Below are 26,704 nucleotides of genomic sequence, written 5' to 3' on the forward strand. Positions count from 1 at the left end.
TTTATGATGGAAATCGTTAAGGCGCAATCAGCCACTTCGTTTATAATGACCTGGCGCCATCTAGTGGTTTCTAACGACCCACTGACTAATGCTGCTGAAAGGAGCAAAGCTTTTCGTTTATAACATGAATATGTTATTCTGAACATTCATTAATATAATCACAGAGTGTACATTGACATTTACAACATTGAAATGACATGAGATTACAGATCCAATCAACCATGTCATTTAAATTTTGCAAGCACCAATGGCTTGATGATTAAATAAAAATATGCTTATTTTGATTACGTAAGCTTAACTATTTTAATAGGACCTACAGGCAATCTAACGTGTATGCAGAAAATTTATGTTAGCCTATATATAATATGTATATTCCAAATGTGCTGACCAGTCTAACATTACATTTTTTAAATGTAACCTATTTAACTAGGCAAGTCAGTTAAAGAACAAATTCTTATTTACAATGACGGCCTACCGGGGAACAGTGGGTTAACTGCCTTGACGGTAGACAGTCATTGTAAATAAGAATTTGTTCTTTAACTGACTTGCCTAGTTCAAATAAAGGTTACATTTAAAAACGACAAATGTTTACCTTGTCAGCTCGGGGATTCGATCCAGCAACCTTTTGGTTACCGGCCCAACGCTCTAAACACTTCGCGTTTGACAATTTATAGTGAAGTATATTAGTCATGCCCATAATTATTTCAAAATATAAACAATACATTCATATTCATCACTCGGGAACTCGGAACTAGTGGTGCTTTCACGACAACTGGGAACTCGGACAAATACGAGGTCAAATCATGACGTCAGTGATTTTCAGGTCGGACAGTTGGAGCACTGGAAAGAGGCCTAAATTCCCGAGCTGGAATTCCGAGTTGGATGACCGTTCAAAACGATTTCTCAGTCGCAGCTCGTTTTTTCCCCCGACTTCTCAGTTGTCTTGAACGCTCTGGTGTCGGAAGTCGGAGAACGCGACCCCCGACTTCAGTGCGTTCAAGACAACTGTGAACTCTGTGAAAAAACGAGCTCGATTTGAAAAATCGTTTTTAACGGTCATCCAACTCGGAATTACAAGTCGGAAACTCGTGCTTCATCCATTGTATGCCAGCAGGTCAAACGAACGACTAAAATAAACGAGTCACTCTGAGAAACGAATCATGGCTCTCGAGTCAACTGCACATCATGGTTGATGCATGCAACTTCTGCAGCAGAATGCAGCCCGCATCGCGATGACTCCGCCACGTTATCTGCACAGGCGTTGCTGACGCCTGCCAGATCTTACAACACCTGGATGGTTGATGCAAGCAACTTCTGAGCAGGGGAACACAACCAACATCTCGACCGACCTTGACACACATGGCGAGCCAATCAATCAAGTGCACCTGATGTGTTGATTTACCGTTAATTTTTCTGATCTGTCGGTGTCACTCTTCTAATCTTAAAGTAATTTCAAATGGCTGGGGACATAGCAGAAGCAATTGTAAGTAACATTTGACATTGTCAATAAATGCTCTAGATAAACAAGCAGTGCTCATGGTAGTCTGATTAATCAGGCTGTAATACACTTAATTCGGTATATACAGCCTGAGACGTGTGCAAAATTGTGTAAATGTTCCTTACAAGCCAGAATGATTAAATTAAATGTAAACTTCCTATACAGGTTGTCTGTGCGGTTTGTCCTTCTGCTGATTAAAATTTGAGACAAAATATCCACAGGAAAGTATTATTTACCAGACTTTTTAGAGAGATGTAGGTATATGGTTAGGTAACAAGGTAAAATTAGTTTTATATTGGATTCTCTCGTCAATATCTATTGAACCAAGCATGCCTAGACAATGGAAATAGTATATTCTGAATCAAGGGAGGATGGAGAACAATCCACACCTTCATTTTTTTATTGAAATCCGAATATCGAATGTAAAATGAGTTCTCAGCCGAACATAACCATATGCCTACATATGGTCTTAAATTTAGAGCAGCAGAAGGACAAAACCCACAGACGTGTAGAGTACATTTTAAATGTAATTGTATTCAACATTCTGACTTGTAAGAAACATTTACAAGATTTGGGGATTTTCAGGCTGTATATATCAATGAATTGTGTATTACAGCCTGATTAATCAGACTACGGTCGTGGAAACACGTGAAAATTATTTAGATTAATATGAAGTGGGGTTAGCAAGTCACATTTCAGAGTTTCCTAGTTCCGACTACCACGTGAATGTGGCAAGAGGCCTGAGTTCCCCACTTGGAATTCCGAGTTAGATGACCGTTAAACGATTTCTCCCAGTCTAAGCTCCTTATTTTTGTAATTTTTTGATGGGGGAGTTCCCACAGTTGTCTTGAACACTCAGAAGTTGGTGTTTCTGAGTTCTAACTAATTTTGAACAAGGCATTTGGCTGCTTGATTGACAACTAGTCAACAAACACACCCTGCTGTGATACTGACGTTAATAGAATACAATTTGGTGCGCTGTTCTGCAGTGTTCGTTTAAGAGTCACCTTGCAATCAGTAGAATCAGTTTCATTTAGTGCCTCTGTCTCTCCTGTAGAGGTTGTTGGCGCATCTCCGTGTCACAGAGCTACGTTCTCTAATGGCTGCCATGGGCCAGCCCAAGAGTGGTCTGAAGTCCAATCTGCTGGTGAGGGCTGTGGGGGTTATACAGACCCAGTGCAATCCCCACCTGCTCACAGTCGTGCGCCAGCTCTACCTGGAACGCTACTCCGACCAGATAGTTCCTGGCAGCAGACAGGTGAGTCAGACATGGAATTTTCCCCCAATATAGATCAGGAATTCCTGTTTTTCTCTCACCTTAGGAGAAACGGGAATACTGCTGTTTATAGTCTGCCTGTCTCAAAATTGTGTTGCTGGCAGTGTAATGATTTTATATTTTCTGACGATCTCATGCCAACTAGACGACTCCTGGAAGCCACCAGGAGGAGCAGACCGTGGCGCCGGCGGTGGAGCCATCACACAACCCCACACAGCACATAAACAATCTGACACACAACCCCACACAGCACACAAACAATCTGACGCACAACCACACACAGCACATAAACAATCTGACACACGACCCCACACAGCACATAAGCAATCTGACACACGACCCCACACAGCACATAAGCAATCTGACACACGACCCTAGGTTGTTCCAGATGGTACCCCTTCCCTTTTACCAAGCCCTGGGGACAGTCCTACCCCCCACACAACTGGGTAGGTTGACCTTATTGTTTCCTTAGTGAAACTTGAATATTTATCTCTTAATCTTGGGGCTGGATTGAGGTTTGTGATTGTTTGACATGACAGCTTCTCTTCTCCCACTGATGTTGTCTGTGGGAGAATCTAAATTGCATACTTCTCGCCTCATCTCTCCTCGCCTTCTCCAATGGGTTTTGAGAAAGTCCGAGACTTTTTCACATCCAATGGGTTTTGCGATGGAGGCGAGGAGTATGCAATTGAGATTCTCCCTGTGTGTCCATCCAGTGGGCTCTTTCTTTTCCGACATGCAAAACCAGGAGTTCATCCTCATGCTGACGCCAAAGCAAGTGGAGCAGAACAGAAACTGCAAGTCAGCACATTTTCTTACTACACAGGGTGCATTTGTAAATTCACTCTGGAGTGCCACGGTGCGCTCAGTGTGCTCTGGACATTCGTAAATTCACAACTTTGTCAGATTGTCTGTTCATAAATTCCGAGCGTTTTGCTTTCTGAGCGCACACTGTACACTCTGGCCGAGGAGTAGGGTTGATTCGTGCGTTCTGACAACGGCAGTCAAGCACCCAAGCTACCTGACTAAAGTTGGCTCGCTTGCTTGCTTCTTCCAGACACAAATGAGAGAACATCTGACTCTGACCATTTTTCTCGCCCTAGCAGAGCTGGTTAGGCTGTTTTCATGTTATCCAGAGCGTTGGTGACTGTAACTGTGCTGCTGGCCACAATTTAATTACGCTTTTTTACCAAAGTTTACTGACACGGCAATATTCAACGAGTATAGAGTGTTCGCAAATGAATCAGTTATCCTGCGCTCTGGCACACTCAGACGAGAGTAGATAGCCAGAGGGAATTTACGAATGCACCCACAGAATTCACTCAAACTCACCATAATATTGTTTATGTTTACAAAACTACTACCAGCACACTCATTCTGAGATCTGTGTATGTATCCACAGGGAGCTGCGACCAGGTGTGCCGAGTCTCCAGGTGGTTCTCAGGTGAGTAGGATGGAGCCTGTAGGAGCCTGCCGGTCATCACTAGAAAGGACTGGAGTACGACATTCTCTAACCACTAACCAAGAGCTTATGTACCTGCTCATCAGTTCTAATGATGTCGCCACTTCTGTCCGTTATGCCAAAGGCTGGCTGACTGACGTCTGACCTCTTTCAGATTCTGCTTCACAGAGAGTCTTGGGTACGAGGAGGATCAATACCCACCATGCCTGTCAATCAAAGTTAATCAGAAACGCATACCCTTACCGGTAAGCACCAAAAGCTGTTAAATGTTGAACTGAGAATGTTGTGGTCTCTTCACCAATCATTCTTCACTGTCCTTCCGATGCGCTGGGACAGGAACTTCACAGACACTGTACACCCATCAACATAACCCCGGCAGTTTCTCCCGGCCTCCTCCCCTCATTTCATTTATATGTCTGGTGGAAGAGATGTTGCAAAGTAAGTAGTCTTCCCTTTTAATCTTTACTTTCATTATTATTTTAAGGATTTTGTTTTCAATTCTGTATTCTATGCATAAGGAGTGTTGTCTTGAAAATGCCTAGGCAAGATCTAGCGTGTGTGTGTTTATGTAGAGGTACTCTGTGGCTGTGTACCTGGTGAAGGTGCTGTCCCCCTCAGACCTCCTCAGTCAACTGAAGAGCCAATCAGTGGAGAGTCTGACATTCTGCAGACAGCGCAGTGAGTATGGCAACACACACAGAAGCGCACACACTATTTTTGCCTTTATTGCACACAAATACAGTGCAAAAAGACCACTGACATATTGTGTATTAGCACCCAGCTTGAGTTGATGCTCTCTGGTATTTGTAGTCCAGGAGAAGCTGCGTTTCGACCCAGAATGTGAGGTGACCACAACAGGACTACAAGTGTCCCTTATATGTCCGGTAAGAGTTTGCCACTTATCCCTCAGCTGCAAAGGGCAACAATTCCTTCAGCAGACTGAAACATAAATTGAACTGACTGACAGGAAGTTGATTATGACTGTCCAATCCATTTAATGCATTAAATGTATCGATCTATAGACAAAGGGGTGCACTTTTTGTCCTTATTCACTAATCAATTTATCATCAAGCCTTTGATTAGTGGAATCAGGTGTGTAGTGCTAGGGCAAAAACAAAAATGTGCACCCCTTTAGGTACCTAGGAACAGAATTACGAAACACTGATCTAATGGTCAAGGTTAGGCTTGGGGTTGGATAATCTGATCCTGCAGTAGATTGGTTTTAGGGTTGGATCATCTGATCCTGCAGTAGATTGGTTTTAGGGTTGGATCATCTGATCCTGCAGTAGATTGGTGTTGGGGTTGGATAATCTGATCCTGCAGTAGGTTGGGGTTGGATAATCTGATCCTGCAGTAGATTGGTGTTGGGGTTGGATAATCTGATCCTGCAGTAGATTGGTGTTGGGGTTGGATAATCTGATCCTGCAGTAGATTGGTGTTGGGGTTGGATAATCTGATCCTGCAGTAGATTGGTGTTGGATAATCTGATCCTGCAGTAGATTGGTGTTGGGGTTGGATAATCTGATCCTGCAGTAGATTGGTGTTGGGGTTGGATCATCTGATCCTGCAGTAGATTGGGGTTGGATCATTTGATTTTGCAGTAGATTGGTGTTGGATCATCTGATCCTGCAGTAGATTGGTGTTGGATCATCTGATCCTGCAGTAGATTGGGGTTGGATCATCTGATCCTGCAGTAGATTGGGGTTGGATCATCTGATCCTGCAGTAGATTGGTGTTGGTGTTGGAGAATCTGATCCTGCAGTAGATTGGTGTTGGATAATCTGATCCTGCAGTAGATTGGGGTTGGGGTTGGATAATCTGATCCTGCACAAGATTGGTGTTGGGGTTGGATAATCTGATCCTGCAGTAGATTGGTTTTGGGGTTGGATAATCTGATTTTGCACAAGATTAGTGTTTGGTTTGGGGTTGGTTCATCTGATAGTGCAGTACATCGGTGTTCAGGGTCATCTTCAACCATGAGCCACATTCTATAGGCAAAAGTTGTGGAACACTGCAGATAGAAATGTCATGAATAGAGCTGACATGGTTGTTTATTGTATGTGTCAGAGGTATGTGTGTTCTACACACCGTATTTCTATCTGAAGGTTCCACAAAGTTCTGCCCAGGGGTGTATTCATTCCGCCGATTCTGTTGCAAAACGTTTCTTAAACAGAAGCAAACGAAACCTACCTACATTTGTCCAATATAAACTTTTGTTTTAGTTTTGCAACTGTTTGGTAGAATGAATACACCTCTGTTCTCCTCTGTCTACAAGCTGGGGAAGATGCGTCTGTCAGTGCCCTGCAGGGGGCGTAAGTGCGCACACCTCCAGTGCTTCGACGGGAAGCTCTACCTGCAGATGAATGAGAAGAGGCCCACCTGGACCTGCCCAGTGTGTCACGAGCCAGTTCCGTACAGCCAGCTAACTATCGATGGGTAATTGTGTATCATATATTTAAATACCGGCACCCTGCCCTTTGGCATCTCTGTATGACTATCTGGTCTCTATGGTGATTGATGTAATCTGTGGTTTCATTATCATAGCATTATTATTGTATTGACAGAACAAAGTAAACTGTATGTGCCTCTCACTAGCTGCACCCACAGACAGTCAATTATTGGATATGATTAACTAAACTCAATGCAATGCCAATTTTCCACGGGTCCATGGCACTTGTTGGTTTCCATGTTAAATTAAAATATTTGATAGGCCGACCATGAACCCATGTTACCCACAATTTTTAAGGATGCACATAGCGGTATACACCACTCCAGTTTGAGTACAAATCCCAGCCCCACCGCTATTCTGCAGCTCCCTCCCTTTCATACAAAACAGTGAAATCTATAGTTGCCTTCCCACGGTCACGGAAAACGTGCTTCTTTTGAGCCTAAAATGTAGAAATCTGTCAAATTGTAGGATGCAAATCCGCCGCCAGTTGTGGTACACTGTATTATAATGGCCTGTAGATACTCTTGTGAACGGAGACTTGGCCAAAAGTCGGCATCACCTACATTTATGATAATGAAGTGTGGTGTTCTGCTACAGTTGAGGTCGGAAGTTTTCATACACCTTAGCAAAATACATTTAAACTCAGTTTTTCCTGAAATTCCTGACATTTAATCCCAGTAAGAATTCCCTGTCTTAGGTCAGTCAGGATCACCACTTTCTTTTAAGAATGTGAAATGTCAGAATAATAGTAGAGAGAATTATTTCAGCTTTAATTTCTTTCATCACATTCCCAGTGGGTCAGAAGTTTACATACACTCAATTAGTATTTGGTAGCATTGCCTTTAAATTGTTTAACTTGGGTCAAATGTTTCGGGTAGCCTTCCACAAGTTTCCGAAAAGAAATTGGGTGAATTTTGGCCCATTCCTCCTGACAGAGCTGGTGAAACCGAGTCAGGTTTGTAGGCCTCCTTGCTCGTGCACACTTTTTCAGTTCTGGCCACACATTTTCTGTAGGATTTGAGGTCAGGGCTTTGTGATGGGCACTACAATACCTTGACTTTGTTGTCCTTAAGCCATTTTGCCACAACTTTGGAAGTATGCTTGGGGTCATTATCCATTTGGAAGACCCATTTGCGACCAAGCTTTAACTTCCTGACTGATGTCTTAAGATGTTGCTTCAATATATCCACATATATATCCACACCATTCCTCATGAAGCCATCTATTTTGTGAAGTTCACCAGTCCCTCTTGCAGCAAAGCACCCCCACAACATGATGTTGCCACCCCTGTAATTTACGGTTGGGATGGTGTTCTTTGGCTTGCAAGCCTCCCCCTTTTTCCTCCAAACCTTATGATGGTCATTTTGGCCAAACAGTTCAATTTTTGTTTCATAAAACGAGAGGACATTTCTCCAAACAGTACGATCTTTGTCCCCATTGATTTGCACTTTTCGCACCAAAGTATGTTAATCTCTAAGAGACACAACACGTCTCCTTCCTGAGCGGTATGGTGGCCGCGTGGTCCCATGGTTTTATACCTGCATACTATTGTTTGTACAGATGAACGTGGTACCTATAGGCGTTTGGAAATTTCTCCCAAGGATGAACCAGACTTGTGGAGGTCTACAATTTTATTTCTGAGGTCTTGGCTGATTTTCTTTAGATTTACCATGATGTCAAGCAAAGAGGCACTGAGTTTGAAGGTAGGCCTTGAAATACATCTACAGGTACACCTCCAATTGATTCATTATGTCAATTAGCCTAACCGAAGCTTCTAAAGTCATTAAAAAAAAAAAAAATCCAAGCTGTTTAAAGGCACAATCAACTTAGTGTACAGTCGTGGCCAAAAGTTGAGACTGACACAAATATTAATTTTCACAAAGCCTGCTGCCTCAGTTTGCATGATGGCAATTTGCATATACTCCAGAATGTTATGAAGAGTGATCAGATGAATTGCAATTAATTGCAAAGTCCCTCTTTGCCATGCAAATGAACTGAATCCCCCAAAAACATTTCCACTGCAGTTCAGCCCTGCCACAAAAGGACCAGCTGACATCATGTCAGTGATTCTCTCGTTAACACAGGTGTGAGTGTTGACAAGGCTGGAGATCACTCTGTCATGCTGATTGAGTTTGAGTAACAGACTGGAAGCTTCAAAAGGAGGGTGGTGCTTGGAATCATTGTTCTTCCTCTGTCATCCATGGTTACCTGCAAGGAAACACGTGCCGTCATCATTGCTTTGCACAAAAAGGGCTTCACAGGCCAGTTGCTGCCAGTAAGATTGCACCTAAATCAACCATTTATCGGATCATCAAGAACTTCAAGGAGAGAGGTTCAATTGTTGTGAAGAAGGCTTCAGGGTGCCCAAGAAAGTCCAGCGAGCGCCAGGACGGTCTCCTAAAGTTGAATCAGCTGCGGGATCAGGGCACCACCAGTACAGAGCTTGCTCAGGAATGGCAGCAGGCAGGTGTGAGTGCATCTGCACGCGCAGTGAGGCGAAGACTTTTGGAGGATGGCCTGGTGTCAAGAAGGACAGCAAAGAAGCCACTTCTATCCAGGAAAAACATCAGGGACAGACTATCTGCAAAAGGTACAGGGATTGGACTGCTGAGGACTGGGGTAAAGTCATTTTCTCTGATGAATCCCCTTTCCGATTGTTTGGGGCATCTGGAAAAAAGCTTGTCCGGAGAAGACAAGGTGAGCGCTACCATCAGTCCTGTGTCATGCCAACAGTAAAGCATCCTGAGACCATTCATGTGTGGGGTTGCTTCTCAGCCAAGGGAGTGGGCTCACTCACAATTTTGCCTAAGAACAGAGCCATGAATAAAGAATGGTACCAACACATCCTCCGAGAGCAACTTCTCCCAACCATCGAGGAACAGTTTGGTGATGAACAATGCCTTTTCCAGCATGATGGAGCACCTTGCCATAAGGCAAAAGTGATAACTAAGTGGCTCGGGGAACAAAACATCGATATTTTGGGTCCATGGCCAGGAAACTCCCCAGACCTTAATCCCATTGAGAACTTGTGGTCAATCCTCAAGAGGCGGGTGGACAAACAAAAACCTACAAACTCCAAGCATTGATTATGCAAGAATGGGCTGCCATCAGTCAGGATGTGGCCCAGAAGTTAATTGACAGCATGCCAGGGCGGATTGCAGAGGTCTTGAAAAAGAAGGGTAAACACTGCAAATATTGACTCTTTGCATCAACTTCATGTAATTGTCAATAAAAGCCTTTAACACTTATGAAATGCTTGTAATTATACTTCAGTATTCCATAGTAACATCTGACAAAAATATCTAAAGACACTGAAGCAGCAAACTTTGTGAAAATTAATATTTGTGTCATTCTCTAAACTTTTGGCCACGACTGTAGGTAAACTTCTGACCCATTGTGATAGTGAAATAATCTGTCTGCAAACAATTGTTGGAAAAATTACTTGTCATGCTCAAAGTAGATGTCCTAACCGACTTGCCAAAACTATAGTTTGTTTAACAAGAAATTTGTGGAGTGGTTGAAAAACTATTTTTAATGACTCCAACCTAAGTGTATGTAAACTCACAACTTTAACTGTATATGCAGGCTACTGACAGTGATCCTGGCGTTGGAGGGCTTTCAGGACAATACAGAGGTAGAATACCTGGCTGACGGCTCTTGGAGGTTTGTTATAGATGGCGTGAGCAGGACAACACAGCCATCGGCACCGTTGGAGAAGATGGGTGAGACTATGAACAGAGATCACAGATTCAGAGTTGCGATAATAGCTGTCTCAACTCGGTTTCGCATCAATCAGTCACCGATGTGAAAGGGACTCTTAGGAGGAAATTTGAGTTAGCGCTTGGATCTCAATTCAGAATACGGGCGTGGGTTAGCAGTGCTTTCACCCTCATCTCTCTCCAACAGAGGCCTGTAGTGCTAGTAGTGTGACTGCAACCACCAGAGCCGTGTCAAAGGAAGTCGTCACTGTGGACCTTACGCAGGAGTCATCCGAGGACGAGGCTGATGAGGTCACAAAGGTGCGCCATAACGATGACCTCCCCGACAGGAACGGGTTTCATGAAGTTGCTCAAGGTTCTGTATGGTCATCAATGATAAATCCATCACAGAGATTAACAGTACAACACATGTCGGCGCAGAGGTAAAATGTGTATGTTTGTTTACAGTTAACCTGGACACAGACCTTTCAGGTCCAGTGGTCAGAAAAAAATAAATAGCCTAAGAGGCAATGGTTACTGAGCAGTCCCAAGAGTCTAGAAACTTAACTCACAATTATTGAGCATGGTTACATGCACACAATACTACGATTATTGGGGATAGCTAGATTTGATATAATAGTTTGTTTTAAAACGTTTAGGCCTACATGCTTTGCAAGAAGAACGATTTCCCTAATAATCCTGTGTAGATTGACACATCTGAAATCGGGTAACCACAGTAACCATGTTTTTTGTGAAGCCTATTTGATGCTGAGGTTCGGACATACAGTATAAAGTGTGTATGTGAAAACTATTTCTAAGATAAATTTTTTCCGAACTCACTTCACTCGCGCATTAGAGGAAGGGTTGCGCTACTGGTGCTGGCACATGCACAGATCAGATGCGTTGCTGGAATGCCAATTAAATTGTTTACAAGTCCTAATAATTCCAAAGATTGCTCTAAAAATCAGGTGTTTTATTCGGTGTAAGCTTACTTCAATTTTGACCTGAAGCCATTTTTAAGATGAGCAGAGTAATGTTTTTACATACATTGCCTACTGTCATAATCCGTTTAATATCTAATTATTGTGCATGTAAATGTACTCATGTTAATGTATTTAATGCTTTTTTGTAATACCAATTTCTAATAAAAATGATTGTTTCACCCTCCTAAAACATGTTTTGAGTCAAGTTCAAGATATTGTGGAGGAGTATAATAAGAATAAAATTGGTAGATGAATAGGCCTAGATCAGGAGTTCTCAAACTTTAATGGAAAAGGACCCCCTGGGCGAGGACCCCCTGGGCGAGGACCCCCTGGGCGAGGACTCCTGGGCGAGGTCCCCCTGGGCGAGCTGCCAATATGCTAGGCAATGACTACCACTGCTGTAGGCTAGTGAGACGGGCAAAGGCTATATTTGCATTTTGATGGCAAAATATGATTGTTATTGCGGGTGCATAGGAAAGACAGAAATGGTAATAAAAATGTTACCCTAACACATGTTGTGTAGGTATAATAAAATCAATATTTAATTTAGTGTAAAATTACATTTTTATTTCACCTTTATTTAACCAGGTAGGCTAGTTGAGAACAAGTTCTCATTTACAACTGCGACCTGGCCAAGATAAAGCATAGCAGTGTGAACAGACAACAACACAGAGTTACACATGGAGTAAACAATAAACAAGTCAATAACACAGTAGGAAAAAGAGTCTATATACATTGTGTGCAAAAGGCATGAGGAGGTAGGCAATAAATAGGCCATAGGGGCGAATAATTACAATTTAGCAGATTAACACTGGAGTGATAAATCATCAGATGATCGTGTGCAAAAGAGCAGAAAAGTAAATAAATAAAAACAGTATGGGGATGAGGTAGGTAGGTAGACTATGTACAGCTGCAGCGATCGGTTCGCTGCTCAGATAGCAGATGTTTAAAGTTGGTGAGGGAAATAAAAGTGTCCAACTTCAGCGATCTTTATTTATTTATTTATTTTATTTAAATTTTTATTTATTTTTATTATTATTATTTTTATTTTTTTGCAATTCGTTCCAGTCACAGGCAGCAGAGAACTGGAAGGAAAGGTGGCCAAATGAGGTGTTGGCTTTGGGGATGATCAGTGAGATATACCTGCTGGAGCGCGTGCTACGGGTGGGTGTTGTTATCGTGACCAGTGAACTGAGATAAGGCGGAGCTTTACCTAGCATAGACTTATAGATGACCTGGAGCCAGTGGGTCTGGCGACGAATATGTAGCGAGGGCCACCTGACTAGAGCATACAGGTCACAGTTATGGGTGGTTTAAGGTGTTTTAGTAACAAAACGGATGGCACTATGATAAACTGCATCTAGTTTGCTGAGTATTGGAAGCTATTTTGTAGATGACATCGCCGAAGTCGAGGATCGGTAGGATAGTCAGTTTTACTAGGGTAAGTTTGGCGGCGTGAGTGAAGGAGGCTTTGTTGCGAAATAGAAAGCCGATTCTAGATTTGATTTTGGATTGGAGATGTTTAATATGAGTCTGGAAGGAGAGTTTACAGTCTAGCCAGACACCTAGGTATTTATAGATGTCCACATATTCTAGGTCGGAACCTTCCAGGGTGGTGATGCTAGTCGGGCGGGTGCAGGCAGGCAGCGAACGGTTGAAAAGCATGCATTTGGTTTTACTAGCGTTTAAGAGCAGTTGGAGGCCACGGAAGGAGTGTTGTATGGCATTGAAGCTCGTTTGGAGGTTAGATAGCACAGTGTCCAAGGAAGGGCCAGAAGTATACAGAATGGTGTCATCTGCATAGAGGTGGATCAGGGAATCGCCCGCAGCAAGAGCAACATCATTGATATATACAGAGAAAGAGTCGGCCCGAGAATTGAACCCTGTGGTACCCCCATAGAGACTGCCAGAGGACCAGACAACATGCCCTCCGATGTGACACACTGAACTCTGTCTGCAAAGTAGTTGGTGAACCAGGCAAGGCAGTCATCAGAAAAACCGAGGCTACTGAGTCTGCCGATAAGAATATGGTGATTGACAGAGTCGAAAGCCTTGGCCAGGTCGATGAAGACGGCTGCATAGTACTGTCTTTTATCGATGGCGGGTAAATGGGTAAACGGGTAAAATGGGTAAACTTCTGTTGGAGAACCCCTGGCCTAGGTTGATAAGTACTTCAGGATACATAATGGAATTCTGTTGAAATTTGGAGACTTTACCACTGTGGCTTTACACAGGCAGTACAATTCTGATCTTTTTTTTCACTAACTCGATTTGCGGTGGCAAAAAATAGAGATTCCTGCGCATGTGCGGGATTTCTTTTTACGTAGCTCGGTGCTCCGCAGGCGCTTTAATCAGCACTGAATTACTTTGTCTGGGCTGCATTCCAAACACGTAAAAGACACACCCTCAACCCTCAAATTAAGTAGACACCGGCATTATGACCTATGATGAGTTGACACTTACAGGGCAAGAGGCAACGGAATAAATAGTTAATTTTAAATGTGTCACTCGTTCGCCCCATGGTTGTGTTCTCAGTCATCATGGAACCACCGGTAGCAGTGTGCTTTATATGCGCTACAGTCAATTATAATTTCATATCTTGGCTAGAAGACAACTCATCCGCAGACATCGATTGCTATCCATCTGACGATATCAGGTACATCGAAAATTAGTGTATAAGTGTGATGTTAGGGAAAGTTGTATGTGCTAGCTAACGTTTCCAAAAGCTAACCAAACATAATTACTTGTATGATACGCGTTTGCCTTCGTGCATTAGTAGCACATTTTCTAACTTATTTACATCCATTTTTATTTACACTTGTATGTTGACTTCTCCATATTGATGTTGATTTAAAGTTTTGGCTGACTTTTCTTAGCAGATGTACAATCATCACAAATTGATTTATGGGGCGTTTTCAGGCCCCGGAGTGAACAGAGTTGTACACGCAAACTCAGAGGGAGGGCTGAGGGTCTTACGTTGCCAACTTCCCTTGCTTGGCTAATTGTTTGGACCGATGGCAAAGATGGCTGTGGGGATTCCCCCAAGGGCATAAGGCGAGGGTAAGTGGAGGAGGGTGTGTCTTTGATGTGTTTGAAACGCAGCCCTGGTGTAGCCTACACACTTCATGTTGTACACGAAGGACATGTTCGAAGTACTCAGTAGGCCATTAACCATAAGCGCGATTTCAAGTTATTATTTTTTTTTTCAGGAGGGGAGTCAAGCTACATGCAACTATTTAAGCTACTGGTTGTACCCAAAATACATGAAGAAATAAATCTGACAAATGGGAAACGGATCAATCAATGCCACCCGGAACCATCAAGCGTAGAGGTCCTTGTACATTTTGGCCAATTGTTTTCTGAATAAAAACTTAAATTGCTTGTTTGTTTTTTAGTTTTTTTTAATTCCTTTTTTTTTGTTGCATATAAACCAAAAAACGACTTGATATTTAGATTTTCACAAGTGGGTGAGTTAAATGTGGAACGCTTGTCATTGGCCAAATGCACAGCCAACCCTTCCTATCCCTTTAAAATAGGAGTTCAACCTTATAACTATATTGTGTTAATCTACTAAGAAATTTAGAAATATCACTTTCTATTTTAGATTTAAAGGGGCAATCTGCAGTAAAAGCGCCCACCCTGCAACAAAGCTGTTTCGGTAAACCATGACTCGACAAAATTATAGTTTTCACCATGTTTTGAGGCTATACAATGTTTACAATTACATTGTTTACAAACCAAGGAGTAAAACAAGCTTATATTTTGGGCTCTGATGAGATGAGACAGTTCAACTTAGCTCATGAGGCATTTATAAGTTATGGGAGCCATACTGGTGAACATAAGTCAATTTAAAATCTTTGATTTCTTGCATGTGAAAGAATGCTAAATTGTAGCTTGTCCTATCAGATAAAATGGTACGCTTTAGCCCTATGCTATCTTCAACAGGTTGCACTGATTGAGAGTTGCAGTCAGAAGTTTACAAACTTGTTTTAATGACTCCAACCTGTGTTTCAACCACTTCACAAATTTCTTGTTAACAAACTATAGTTTTGGCAAGTCGTTTAGGACATCTACTTTGTACTTGACAAGTAATTTTTCCAACAATTGTTTACAGATTATTTCACTTATAATTCACTGTATCACAATTCCAGTGGGTCAGAAGTTTACATACACTAAGTTGACTGTGCCTTTAAACAGCTTGGAAAATTTCAGAAAATGATGTCATGGCTTTAGAAGCTTCTGATAGGCTAATTGACATCATTTGAGTCAATTGGAGGTGTACCTGTGGATGTATTTCAAGGCCTACCTTCAAAATCAGTGCCTCTTTGCTTGACATCATGGGGAGATCAGCCAAGACCTCAGGAAAATAAATTGTAGACCTCCACAAGTCTGGTTCATCCCTGGGAGCAATTTCCAAATGCCTGAAGGTACCACGTTCATCTGTACAAACAATAGTACACAAGTATAAACACCATGGGACCATGCAGCCGTCATACCGCTCAGGAAGGAGACACACTTTGGTGCGAAAAGTGATAATCAATCCCAGAACAACAGCAAAGGACCATGTGAAGATGCTGGAGGAAACGGGTACAAAAGTATCTATATCCACAGTAAAAAGAGGCCCATATTGACATAACCTGAAGGCCGCTCAGTAAGGAAGAAGCCACTGCTCCAAAACCACCATAAAAAAGCCAGACTACGGTTTGCAACTGCACATGGGGACAAAGATAGTACTTTTTGGAGAAATGTCCTCTGGTCTGATGAAACGAAAATAGAACTGCTTGGCCATAATGACCATCGTTATGTATGGATGAAAAAGGGGGAGGCTTGCAAGCCGACGAATACCATCCCAACCGTAAATTACGGGGGTGGCAACATCATGTTGTGGGGGTGCTTTGCTGCAAGAGGGACTGGTGAACTTCACAAAATAGATGGCTTCATGAGGAATGATGTGGATATACATGTGGATATATTGAAGAAACATCTCAAGACATCAGTCAGGAAGTTAAAGCTTGGTCGCAAATGGGTCTTCCAAATGGCCTGGGCATAGTACTATCACAGCAACCACTCTAGTTGTTAATGATCTTGTCAATGCCTTGGATGCTAAAAAATGCTGTGCTGCCTTGTTCATTGATCTGTCAAAGCCGTTCGACATTGTTGATCATTCTGTTTTGCTGAAGAAGTTATCAAAAATAGGCCTGGGATATACAGCCTGTTTACGGTTTCAGAATTATCTTAGTGATAGCACTCAGGCCATCTTGACAAAGGTTAAATCTGAATTTCTTGAGATTCAAAAAGGTGTTCCTCGGTTCGATTTTGGGTGCATTATTGTTCACCTTGTATGTTAATGACATAGGAAACACTTAATAGTTGTAACATTCATCTCTATGCAGATGACACAGTTTTGTGGTCCTGTGCCACCTCAGTGCAGCAGGCCATTCGTTAACTTCAGCATGACTTTGATTAAATTCAGAAATCACTTACAGATCTTAAATTAGTGTTAAATACAAGTAAAACCAAGCTCATGCTGTTCTCTGGGTCACGAAATGTTGACCCTGAGGACCTGCATATAAATGCCTACGTGTCTGGATTGATGACAAGTTGTCCTTAGTAACGCATATAGAAAATCTGACTAAGAAGATAAGATCCAAGAGTTTTTTTTTATATCAAAATAAGTCATGCCTCAGTATTGAAAATAGGAGAAAGATTGTTCAAGCAACGCTTCTCCCTGTATTGGATGTTGGTGATATTGTTTACATGCATGAGACAACCTGTTTTGAAACCCTTGGACGCAGTCTACCATTCCGCAATACGTTTTATCACGGGGGACAATTTTATGACTCATTGCAGTCTGTATAAAAATGTAGGATGGACCTCTCTGACTGTAAGAAGAGAGCTGCGTTCTCTTTTATTTATTTACAAAGGAATCTTACAGAAACTCCCTTCATATGTAACTTCATTAATTAAGTTAAGAATCGCAAGTTACCAAACCCATTCTCAGGAATGGATAACACTAGAGATCCCTTAAATTTCTTCAGATTTGGGAAAACCTGCGTTTTGTTTTTTTTGGCCCTAATTTGTGGAACAATCTGCAGAGTTCACAGCAGTTACATGTGCTGGTGCCACTCAGGCAGTTTACATTATTGATTGCGTACCTCTATGTAGTTGAATGTTATTGCTTTTATTAAATGTTTATTTTGTTGTGTGCTAAATTATATTGTTTTATACACATACAATACCGTTCAAAAGTTTGATCATATCAAATGTTATTAGTCACATGTGCCGAATACAACAGGTGTAGACCTTTCAGTGAAATGCTTACTTACGAGCCCTTAACCAACAATGCAGTTGAAAAAAAAAAGTACAGATAAGAATAAGAGATACAAATAATTAAAGAGCAGCAGTAAAATAACATTAGCGAGACTATATACTATATGACTAGATGTTTAGGAGTCTTATAGCTTGGGGGTAGAAGCTGTTGAGAGGCCTCTTGGACCTAGACTTGGCGCTTCGGTACCGCTTGACGTGCGGTAGCAGAGAGAACAGTCTATGACTAGGGTGGCTGGAGTCTTTGACAATTTTTAGGGCCTTCCTCTGACACCGCCTGGTATAGAGGTCCTGGTTGGCAGGAAGCTTGGCCCCAGTGATGTACTGGGCCGTTCGCACTACCTTCTGTAGTGTCTTGCGTTCGGAGGCCGAGCAGTAGTAGTAGTATATCCCTCCCGTCCGACTAATTGAAGAACTCTTCATCTAGTTTGAGTGAGCAATCGCAGTTCTGATGTCCAGAAGCTCTTTTCAGTCATAAGAGATGGTAGCAGCAACATTATGTACAATAACAAGTTACGAACAGCGCGAAAACCTGGCAAAATAGCATGTTTGATTAAGAGCCGATAATACGGCAGCCCTCCCCTCCTGCGCCATCGTTCTAATGAAAGACTATGACGAGGTCATATCATTCCTGTGAGAGTTCGGTCCATTCCAAAAAACAGTATTTGTCTTCCTGAGCGTGAGCAATATTCCAAATGGCTGTCTCGGAATGTCCATTGTCTTTCTCGGCGATATACCAGAACACCGCTGCAAACTATCACTCACCAACTCGAGTGAGAATGGAGACCCGAACATGGGAATATCTTTTAAGGAAGAGAGTAGACTGGTGGGTCCCAATGTGTTCCCGATACAAGAGGATCAACAACATTGTGGCGACCACATTTGGATTTGGGAACGAGTCGGAGGGATGTCTCGACGGATGGTACTTCAGCAATGAGAAATACACGTCAACTATAGTGTTTGACTTGTGTTTAACTTTTTTTTATCCAGGCATAGAGGTCTGGGCTCTAAAGGCACAGCTAGAGGTTTATAGCCTAATCCCAGGTTTAATTTATCCAAATTGTCCCCTCACCACAGTGGGAGTGGGTGTGTGATAATGCATGAAAGGTCCCGTTCTCCACCTTGATCTTCTTCCTATGAGTTCTGGTCGGATCGTTCATTAGTAGCCAGCTCTCTGACAGGTAAATCCATTCACGTTTGGATCAGATTATGCCTTCTCTTAACTCCGTGTGGATAGTCTCTCTGCCAAGACGGGTTGCTGTGAGGTCTATGAGAGGTTTATTGCAAGCAGGAACAGTCATCTAGGCTTTTTTATGTGTAGGTTAATAGGAAGGTATATCTGATATCACGATATGCCCTGCTCATATCGATATCAAATTATCAATATTGATGCCCACCACTAAAAGTTAGAGTAGATTCCCAAAGCCTAAACACAGAAATGTTGTTTTGTTCAGAAATATTCACTAGAATGGGAATCCCTATTCAAGTCGATGAACGTCTTCTGATTCTATATCTATGCTTGTGTTTATTATCTGTGTGTCCTGCAGGTTTGGGAGGAAGCCAGTGTTTTTCAGTACAATGGCTGTTCAGACAATTGTTGCACTAATCCAGTCTACCTCAGTCAGCAGGCCCACGTACTGTGTGCTTAACTGTCTGAGGGGCTTGGGCCTGACATCCAATTGCATTTCATCACTAGTATTGGGTGAGAGAAGTGTTGTATGTGGCACAAGGCCAGGGTACTGGGATACATCCCATTTGCATTCATCATATTCCTACCCAACCTCTTTGAATGTTCCACTTATAAACTGTGGGCTACATAAGAGTACATTGTCTGCCAATAAATGTTGTGTGACTATTATTTGTGCCAACAATTATTTTGTTCTTAAATAGGCTACACAGGAGAGGGGCAAAGAAGTCCGAGTATCAAACACAGAATGTTAATATACCCCAAACAGTCTTCTCTGATCCTGAAAGCTTTGTGGTGGTGAATCTTGTGGCAAGAAGTCGTATAATAATAATAATAATAGCTATAGGCTATAAGGTCCCAAACTTTTTTCCTGGTTGGAAGAAACTAACTTCAGGTTAGGTTCCCCTAACATATGGCGTTGCACAATATTTGCAGCCTGCGAACTGCATCAGTTTAGTTCTTTGTTATTTTACGTACACAAATTCCTGCTATGTAAATGGATGTATTAAGGACACTTCCTGTCCCCAGCTGAATGTGGAGGCCAGTGACTTCCTGAAGGACCTGCAATTAAAGTTAAAAAATGTAATGGATGACCTTAGTGTGCGTGTGGAATCATTTATTTGAAACATAGTGCTTTCAGGGTCGTATTCATTAGAACAACCAACGGAAAATGTTTTGGAACTCCCTCTTTTAATCAGTTTTCTTCTGCTTGGTGCCTAATGAATACAATCCAGAATTGTGGGTTTTGATGGTTGTCTGTGTGTCTGTCTGTATACAGTGCCTTCGGAAATTATTCAGACCCCTTAACTTTTTACAGCCTTATTCTAAAATGTATTAAATAAATAAAAAGCCTCAACAATCTACACACAATACCCCATAATGACAAAGCAAAAACAGGGTTTTAGAAATGTTTGCTAATTTATTACAAATTAAAAAACAGATACCTTATTTACATAAGTATTCAGACCCTTTGCTATGAGACTGAAATTTAGCTCAGGTGCATCCTGTTTCCATTGATCATCCTTGAGATGTTTCTACAACTTGATTGGAGCCACTTGTCGTAAATTCAATTGATTGGACATTATTTGGAAAGGCACACACTTGTCTATATAAGGTCCCACAGTTGACACTGGATGTCAGAGCAAAAACCAAGCCGTGAGGTCGGTAGAGCTCCGAGACAGGATTGTGTTGAGGCACAGATCTTGGGAAGGGTACCTAAAAATGTCTGCAGCATTGAAGATGCCCAAGAACACAGTGGCCTCCATCATTCTTAAATCGAAGAAGTTTGGAACCACAAAGACGGGCCAAACTGAGCAATCAGGGGAGAAGAGCCTTGGTCAGGGAGGTGACCAAGAACCCGATGGTCACTGACAGAGCTCTAGAGTTCCTATGTGGAGATGGGAGAACCTTCCAGAAGGACAACCATCTCTGCAGCACTCCAACAATCAGGCCTTTATGGTAGAGTGGCCAGACGGAAGCCACTCCTCAGTAAAAGACACATGACAGCCCGCTTGGAGTTTGCCAAAAGGCACCTAAAGACTCTCAGATCATGAGAAACAAGATTCTCTGGTCTGATGAAACCAAGTTTGAATGCCAAGCATCACATCTGGAGGAAACCTGGCACCATCCCTGTGGTGAAGCATGGTGGTGGCAGCATCATTCTGTGGGGACGTTTTTCAACTGCAGGGACTGGGAGACAAATCTGGATCAAGGCAAAATGAACGTAGCAAAGTAGAGAGAGATCCTTGATGAAAACCTGCTCCAGAGCACTCAGGGCCTCAGACTGGGGCGAAGGTTCACCTTCCAACAGGACAACGACCCTAAGCACACAGCCAAGACAATGCAGGAGTGGCTTTGGGACGAGTCTCTGAATGTCCTTGAGTGGCCCAGCCAGAGCCCGGACTTGAACCCGATCTCTGGAGAGACCTGAAAATAGCTGTAGCAGCAACGCTCCCCATCCAACTTGTTAGAGGTTGAGAGGATCTGCAGAGGGGAATGGGAGAAACTCCCCAAATACAGGTGTGGCAAGCTTGTAGCATCATACCCAAGAAGACTTGAGGCAGTAATCACTGCCAAAGTTGTTTCAACAAAGTACTGAGTTAAATGGTTTGAATACTTATTTTAATGTGATATTTCAGTTTTCTTGTTGGCTTTTTTTGCAAAGAAAACCAAACAAAAAAACAGTTTTTGCTGTATTATTGTGGGGTATTGTGTGTAGATTGATGAGGGGGAAAATGTAATCAATTTTAGAATAAGACTGTAACATAACAAAATGTGGCAAAAGTCATGGGGTCGGAATACTTTCCGAATGCACTGAACAAAAATATAAACGCAACATGAAACAATTAATGATTTTACTGAGTTACAGTTCATATAAGGAAAAATGAACATTAAATTGTCTGGCAACAGCTCTGGAGGACATTCCTGCAGTCAGCATGCCAATTGCACATTCCCTCAAAACTTGAGACATCTGTGGCATTATGTTTTCTGACAAAAGTGCAAATTTTAGAGTGGCCTTTTATTGTCCCCAGCACCTGTGTAATGACCTTGCTGTTTAATCTGCTTCTTGATATGCCACACCTGTCAGGTGGATGGATTATCTTGACAAAAGAGAAATTCTCACTAAAAGGGATGTAAAAAAAAAAAATAATAATAATTGTGTACAACATTTCTGGGATTTTTATTTCAGCTCATGAAACATGGGACCAACACTTTACATGTTGCTTTTATGTTTTTGTTTAGCAACATGGATTTTGCAATTTATCATGATGTATTGTAGACAGGCAGTGTATACATATTCAGAGTAATGTTTAATCCTGTGTCCTCTGCATATTTTAGCAAATGAGTAGTGGTAAAGAGTAGCAGCAAGTGTACACTTTCCTGGACATCTTCATCCTCAACATCATCCTCTGGTAAGGGTTCAGACTCATCCACTGGGTTTATGGTCCCCACTTCCTGGGCATGTTGCTTTCTAACCCCACATGTTTAACTACAAACCCTAACTTTAGCCCTTACCCTAACCTTAGCTATCACCTGAAATTGAGAACATAGCTCATCTACCTGCTCATCAGTTCTCCAGTCTGTATTTTACATGGCCATACCATGACTCTCCCTCTCTCTCCCTTTTCCCTTTCTCCTATCCCTCGTTGAACTTTACAACAAAGTCCTGCCATACATTATCTTTGGGATAATTAGCCTCTTTCTGCGAGTCTGAGTCTAATGCTTCAAACACCAGGGATTGTAAACTCCCTGGCAACAGCCAAGTCAAGCCTATCAGATGGTAGGTCATAAAATAGATGAGTGCAATTACATTGTGCTTCAACAGCTGTCTTGTGAATGCGACATTGAACCATGGTACTAACTTATTAGTGTATTAGTACCATGGTACCATGGTTATCATAGTTGTCAGTGGTTATGTCATGAACGGTAAAGTCATGTGCCATGTGATTTTGGAAAGAAAAGAGTCACGCACACCCAAGCACAGTACAGTAGCAGGCCAAAAGAATAGTAACTTAGGCAGACAGAAATGTGTACTTATCATTGTCATGTGATTATGACCTCCACTCCAAAAGAGATTAATATTATCCTCAAAGTATAATCCCTTTTTTTCACTTTTCTTTTAGCTTCTGCTCATCAAAGGAGTTGACCACTATCCATTATGACCTGAAAAACATCCCAATAATGGAACAGCACAGGCTCACCTGCCACTTGAAGAAAAAAGGGACTTTTAATGCAGTGTTTTGAGTCCACTCCTTCGGAAAGTATTCAGACCCCTTGACTTTTTACACATTTTGTTAGGTTACAGCCTTATTCTAAAATGTATTGAATTGTTGTTTTTTTTCATCAATCCACACACAATACCCCATAATGACAAAGCAAAAACTTTTTGGGGGACATTTTTGCTAATTTATAAATAAATAAAAACATCCCATTTACATAAGTATTCAGACCTTTACTCAGTACTTTGTTGAAACAACTTTGGCAGCTATTACAGCCTTGAGTCTTCTTGAGTATGATGCTACAAGCTTGGCACACCTGTATTTGGGAAGTTTCTCCCATTCCTCTCTGCAGATCCTCTAAAGATCTGTCAGATTGGACGGGGAACGTTGCTGCACAGCTATTTTCAGGTCTCTCCAGAGATGTTAGATCGGGTTCATGTCCGGGCTCTGGCTGAGCCACTCAAGGACATTCAGAGACTTGTCCCGAAGCCAGTCCTGCGTTGTCTTGGCTGTGTGCTTAGGGTCGTTTTCCTTTTGGAAGGTGAACCTTCAACCCAGTCTGAGGCCCTGAGTGCTCTGGAGCAGGTTTTCATCAAGGATCTCTCTGTACTTTGCTACGTTCATCTTTGCCTGGATCCTGACTAGTCTCCTCGTCCCTGCCACTGAAAAACCTCCCCACGGCATGATGCTGCCACCACCATGCTTCACAGTAGGGATGGTGGCAGGCTTCCTCCAGATGTGACGCTTGGCAATCAGGCCAAAGAGTTCAAACTTGGTTACATCAGACCAGAGAATCTTGTTAATCATGGTCTGAGAGTCTTTTGGTGCCTTTTGGCAAGCTCCAAGCGTGCTGTCATGTGCCTTTTACTGAGAAGTGGCTTCCGTCTGACCACTCTACCATAAAGGCCTGATTGGTGGAGTGCTGCAGAGATGGTTGTCCTTCTGGAAGGTTCTCCCATCTCCACAGAGGAACTCTAGAGCTCTGTCAGTGACCATCATGTTCTTGGTCACCTCCCTGACCAAGGCCCTTCTCCCCTGATTGCTCAGTTTGGCCAGGTGGCCAGTCTTTGTGGTTCCAAACTTCGTCCATTTAAGAATGATGGAAGCCATTGTGTTCTTGGGGACCTTCAATGCTGCAGACATTTTTTGGTACCCTGTCCCAGATCTGTGCCTCGACACAATCCTGTCTCGGAGCTCTACAGAAAATTATTTCGCCCTCATGGCATGGTTTTTGCTCTGATATGCACTGTCAACTGTGGGACCTTCAATAGACAGGTGTAGCCTTTTCAAATCATGTCCAATCAATTGAATTTACCACAGGTGGCTCCAATCAAGTTGTAGAAACATCTCAAGGATGATCAATGGAAACAGGATGCACCTGAGCTAAATTTGAGTCTCCTAGCACTGGGTCTGAATAGTTATGTAAATAAGGTATTTCTGTTTTTAAATTCGTAATAAATTAGCAAAAATGTCTAAACCTGTTTTTGCTTTGTCATTACGGGTATTGTGTGTAGATTGCTGAGGAATTTGTTTTATTTAATCCATTTTAGAATAAGGCTGTAATGTAACAAAATGTGGGAAAAGTCAACTGTTCTGAATACTTTCCGAAGGCACTGTACATTTTATAAGAATCAATTCCTACAGTGGTCAAACCGTGGGGCCGAAACATTCATATACTTATAATGTAGTCTATTATATGGGGCTGATGGGATTCTTATCAGAATGCACTCTAAATCCAAACAGTAAGCCAGGAGAGTGAAACGGGTAAAAAGGTTATTCTTGTCCAGGCAAGAAATGAAGTATGACTGTCATGGCAACACCTTGAACAAATGGCACAGGACAGAACAGGTTGGATGCAGTCTGTTGATTTGCGGTTCTGCAAAGAATGCCCAAGTAAATCAGTAAGTTGTCAGCCTATCAGTAGGGTGACCCTAGTCTGGTAGCACCTCCTACTAGCTTGTCTCTGCAGTTTTATGCTATTTATGTGTGATACATAACTGCAGAAAAATGTGTTTTAAAAAAATCGGCATGTGTTCATTCAATATGATAATAAGTATTCTAATAATTTGTTTGCTTTAGCTTTCATCAATATGCACATTTGTATCTTTTTAAACTAAGGCCCATTTGTACTGTTACCTAAACTGTACACTGCCACTAGAGGTGAATAAAAGCCTGCTTGTGTGACTGACTAAATTACTCTTCTGCCTCCCCCACCTTTTCCACCAGCCCTTGGTCTTGATGGAAAATATCTAATTTAGATTTCATGGGAGAGTTCCCTGGTGAAACTCCATCCTAATAATTGCCTTTAAAAGCAGTTTATATAGCAAACTTTTACATCCTTAGGACTATGTTACCACCAAAGATGTATTTAAACCCTGGATGACTGATGCTATGTATTGGTGATTGAGAGGCTTTGAAGTCACTGGTCGGCCATATTGGCACTCCCCAGTAGGAGCAGTCCTGGTTAAACAGTACAAATATGGCCTACGAAGATCGATCAAGATGGCAGGACAAAGTGGAGGAGCAATTCAGCAGGTCAGACACAAGGCTTAAGTGGCAGGGGCTTCTAACAACCACTGATTTCAAAAAGAAAGCCAGTCATGTCACAGACACCAACGTCACCCTACCGGACGAGCTAAACACCTTTTTCTCACACTTCGAGCATAATGACTCTGACGAGGAGAGCCCCTGAGGACAACGAGGGCTAAGGACTAACATTCTCCAGAGAGGATGTGTGCAAGTCATGCAAGCATGTTAACTCTCGCAAGGCTGCCGGCCCCAACAGCATCCCTAACCACGCCCTCAGAGCATGTGCAAACCAGCTATCTGTAGTGTTTTCGGAAATGTGCAATCTCTCTGTACCTCAGGCCATTATCCCCATCTGCTTCAAGATGTCCACTATCATCCCAGTGCCCAAGAAGGGGAAAGTAACTGAGCTGAATGACTACCGACCCTTAGCACTCATCATAAAGTGCTTCAAGGGGCTAGTCAAAGATCGATAACATCACCTCCTCGACACACTCAACCCTCTCCATTTCGCCTACCCCTCGACAGATCCACAGACGACGCAATTCCGCTGCACATTCCCCTTACCAACCTGAACAAAAGGAATGCATATGTGAGGATACTGTTAATTGACTACAGCTTAGCCTTCGATACCATAGTGCCCTCGAAGCTCACAGCCCTGGGACTGAACTCCTCCATATGCAACTGGGTCCTGGACTTCCTGACGGGCCATCCCCAGTTGGTGAAGGTTGTTAACATTACCTCCCCAACACTGATTCTCAACACGGGGCCCCACAAGGGTACGTTTTCAGTCCCCTCCTGTACTCCCTGTATACCCACGACTGGCCTCACACAGTTCCAACTCCATTATCAAGTTCGCTGACGACATGACAATAGTAGGTCTGATTACCTACAAGACGGCTTACAGAGAGGAGGTAGGCACTCTGATGGCATGGTGCCAGGTAAACAACCTGTCCCTCAAAGTCAGCAAAACAAAGGAGCTGATTTTGGACTTCAGGGGGGACCAGGCTGGGCCCCATCCTCGTCAACGGGACCGCTGTGGAGATGGTCAAAAATATCAAGTTCCTTGGCATAGACAT

At 42.5% G+C, this 26,704-nt stretch overlaps 1 protein-coding gene across 1 annotated transcript; it reads left to right on the top strand.

The window, feature by feature from the left end:
* The first annotated feature begins 1,456 nt into the window (after nt 1-1,456).
* On the top strand, nt 1,457-26,101 carry LOC120055350 (E3 SUMO-protein ligase PIAS4-A-like). Its single transcript, XM_039003221.1, has 12 exons — nt 1,457-1,483; nt 2,556-2,756; nt 3,163-3,220; nt 3,491-3,575; nt 4,177-4,218; nt 4,391-4,481; nt 4,809-4,914; nt 5,047-5,120; nt 6,512-6,672; nt 10,271-10,407; nt 10,592-10,704; nt 25,967-26,101. The coding sequence occupies exons 1-12, from the start codon at nt 1,457-1,459 to the stop codon at nt 26,099-26,101; spliced, it is 1,230 nt and encodes a 409-aa protein (XP_038859149.1).
* The last annotated feature ends 603 nt before the right edge of the window (nt 26,102-26,704 follow it).

Source organism: Salvelinus namaycush, chromosome 11 (genome assembly GCF_016432855.1).
Source record: "Salvelinus namaycush isolate Seneca chromosome 11, SaNama_1.0, whole genome shotgun sequence".
In the NCBI taxonomy this organism is placed as follows: Eukaryota; Metazoa; Chordata; class Actinopteri; order Salmoniformes; family Salmonidae; genus Salvelinus; species Salvelinus namaycush.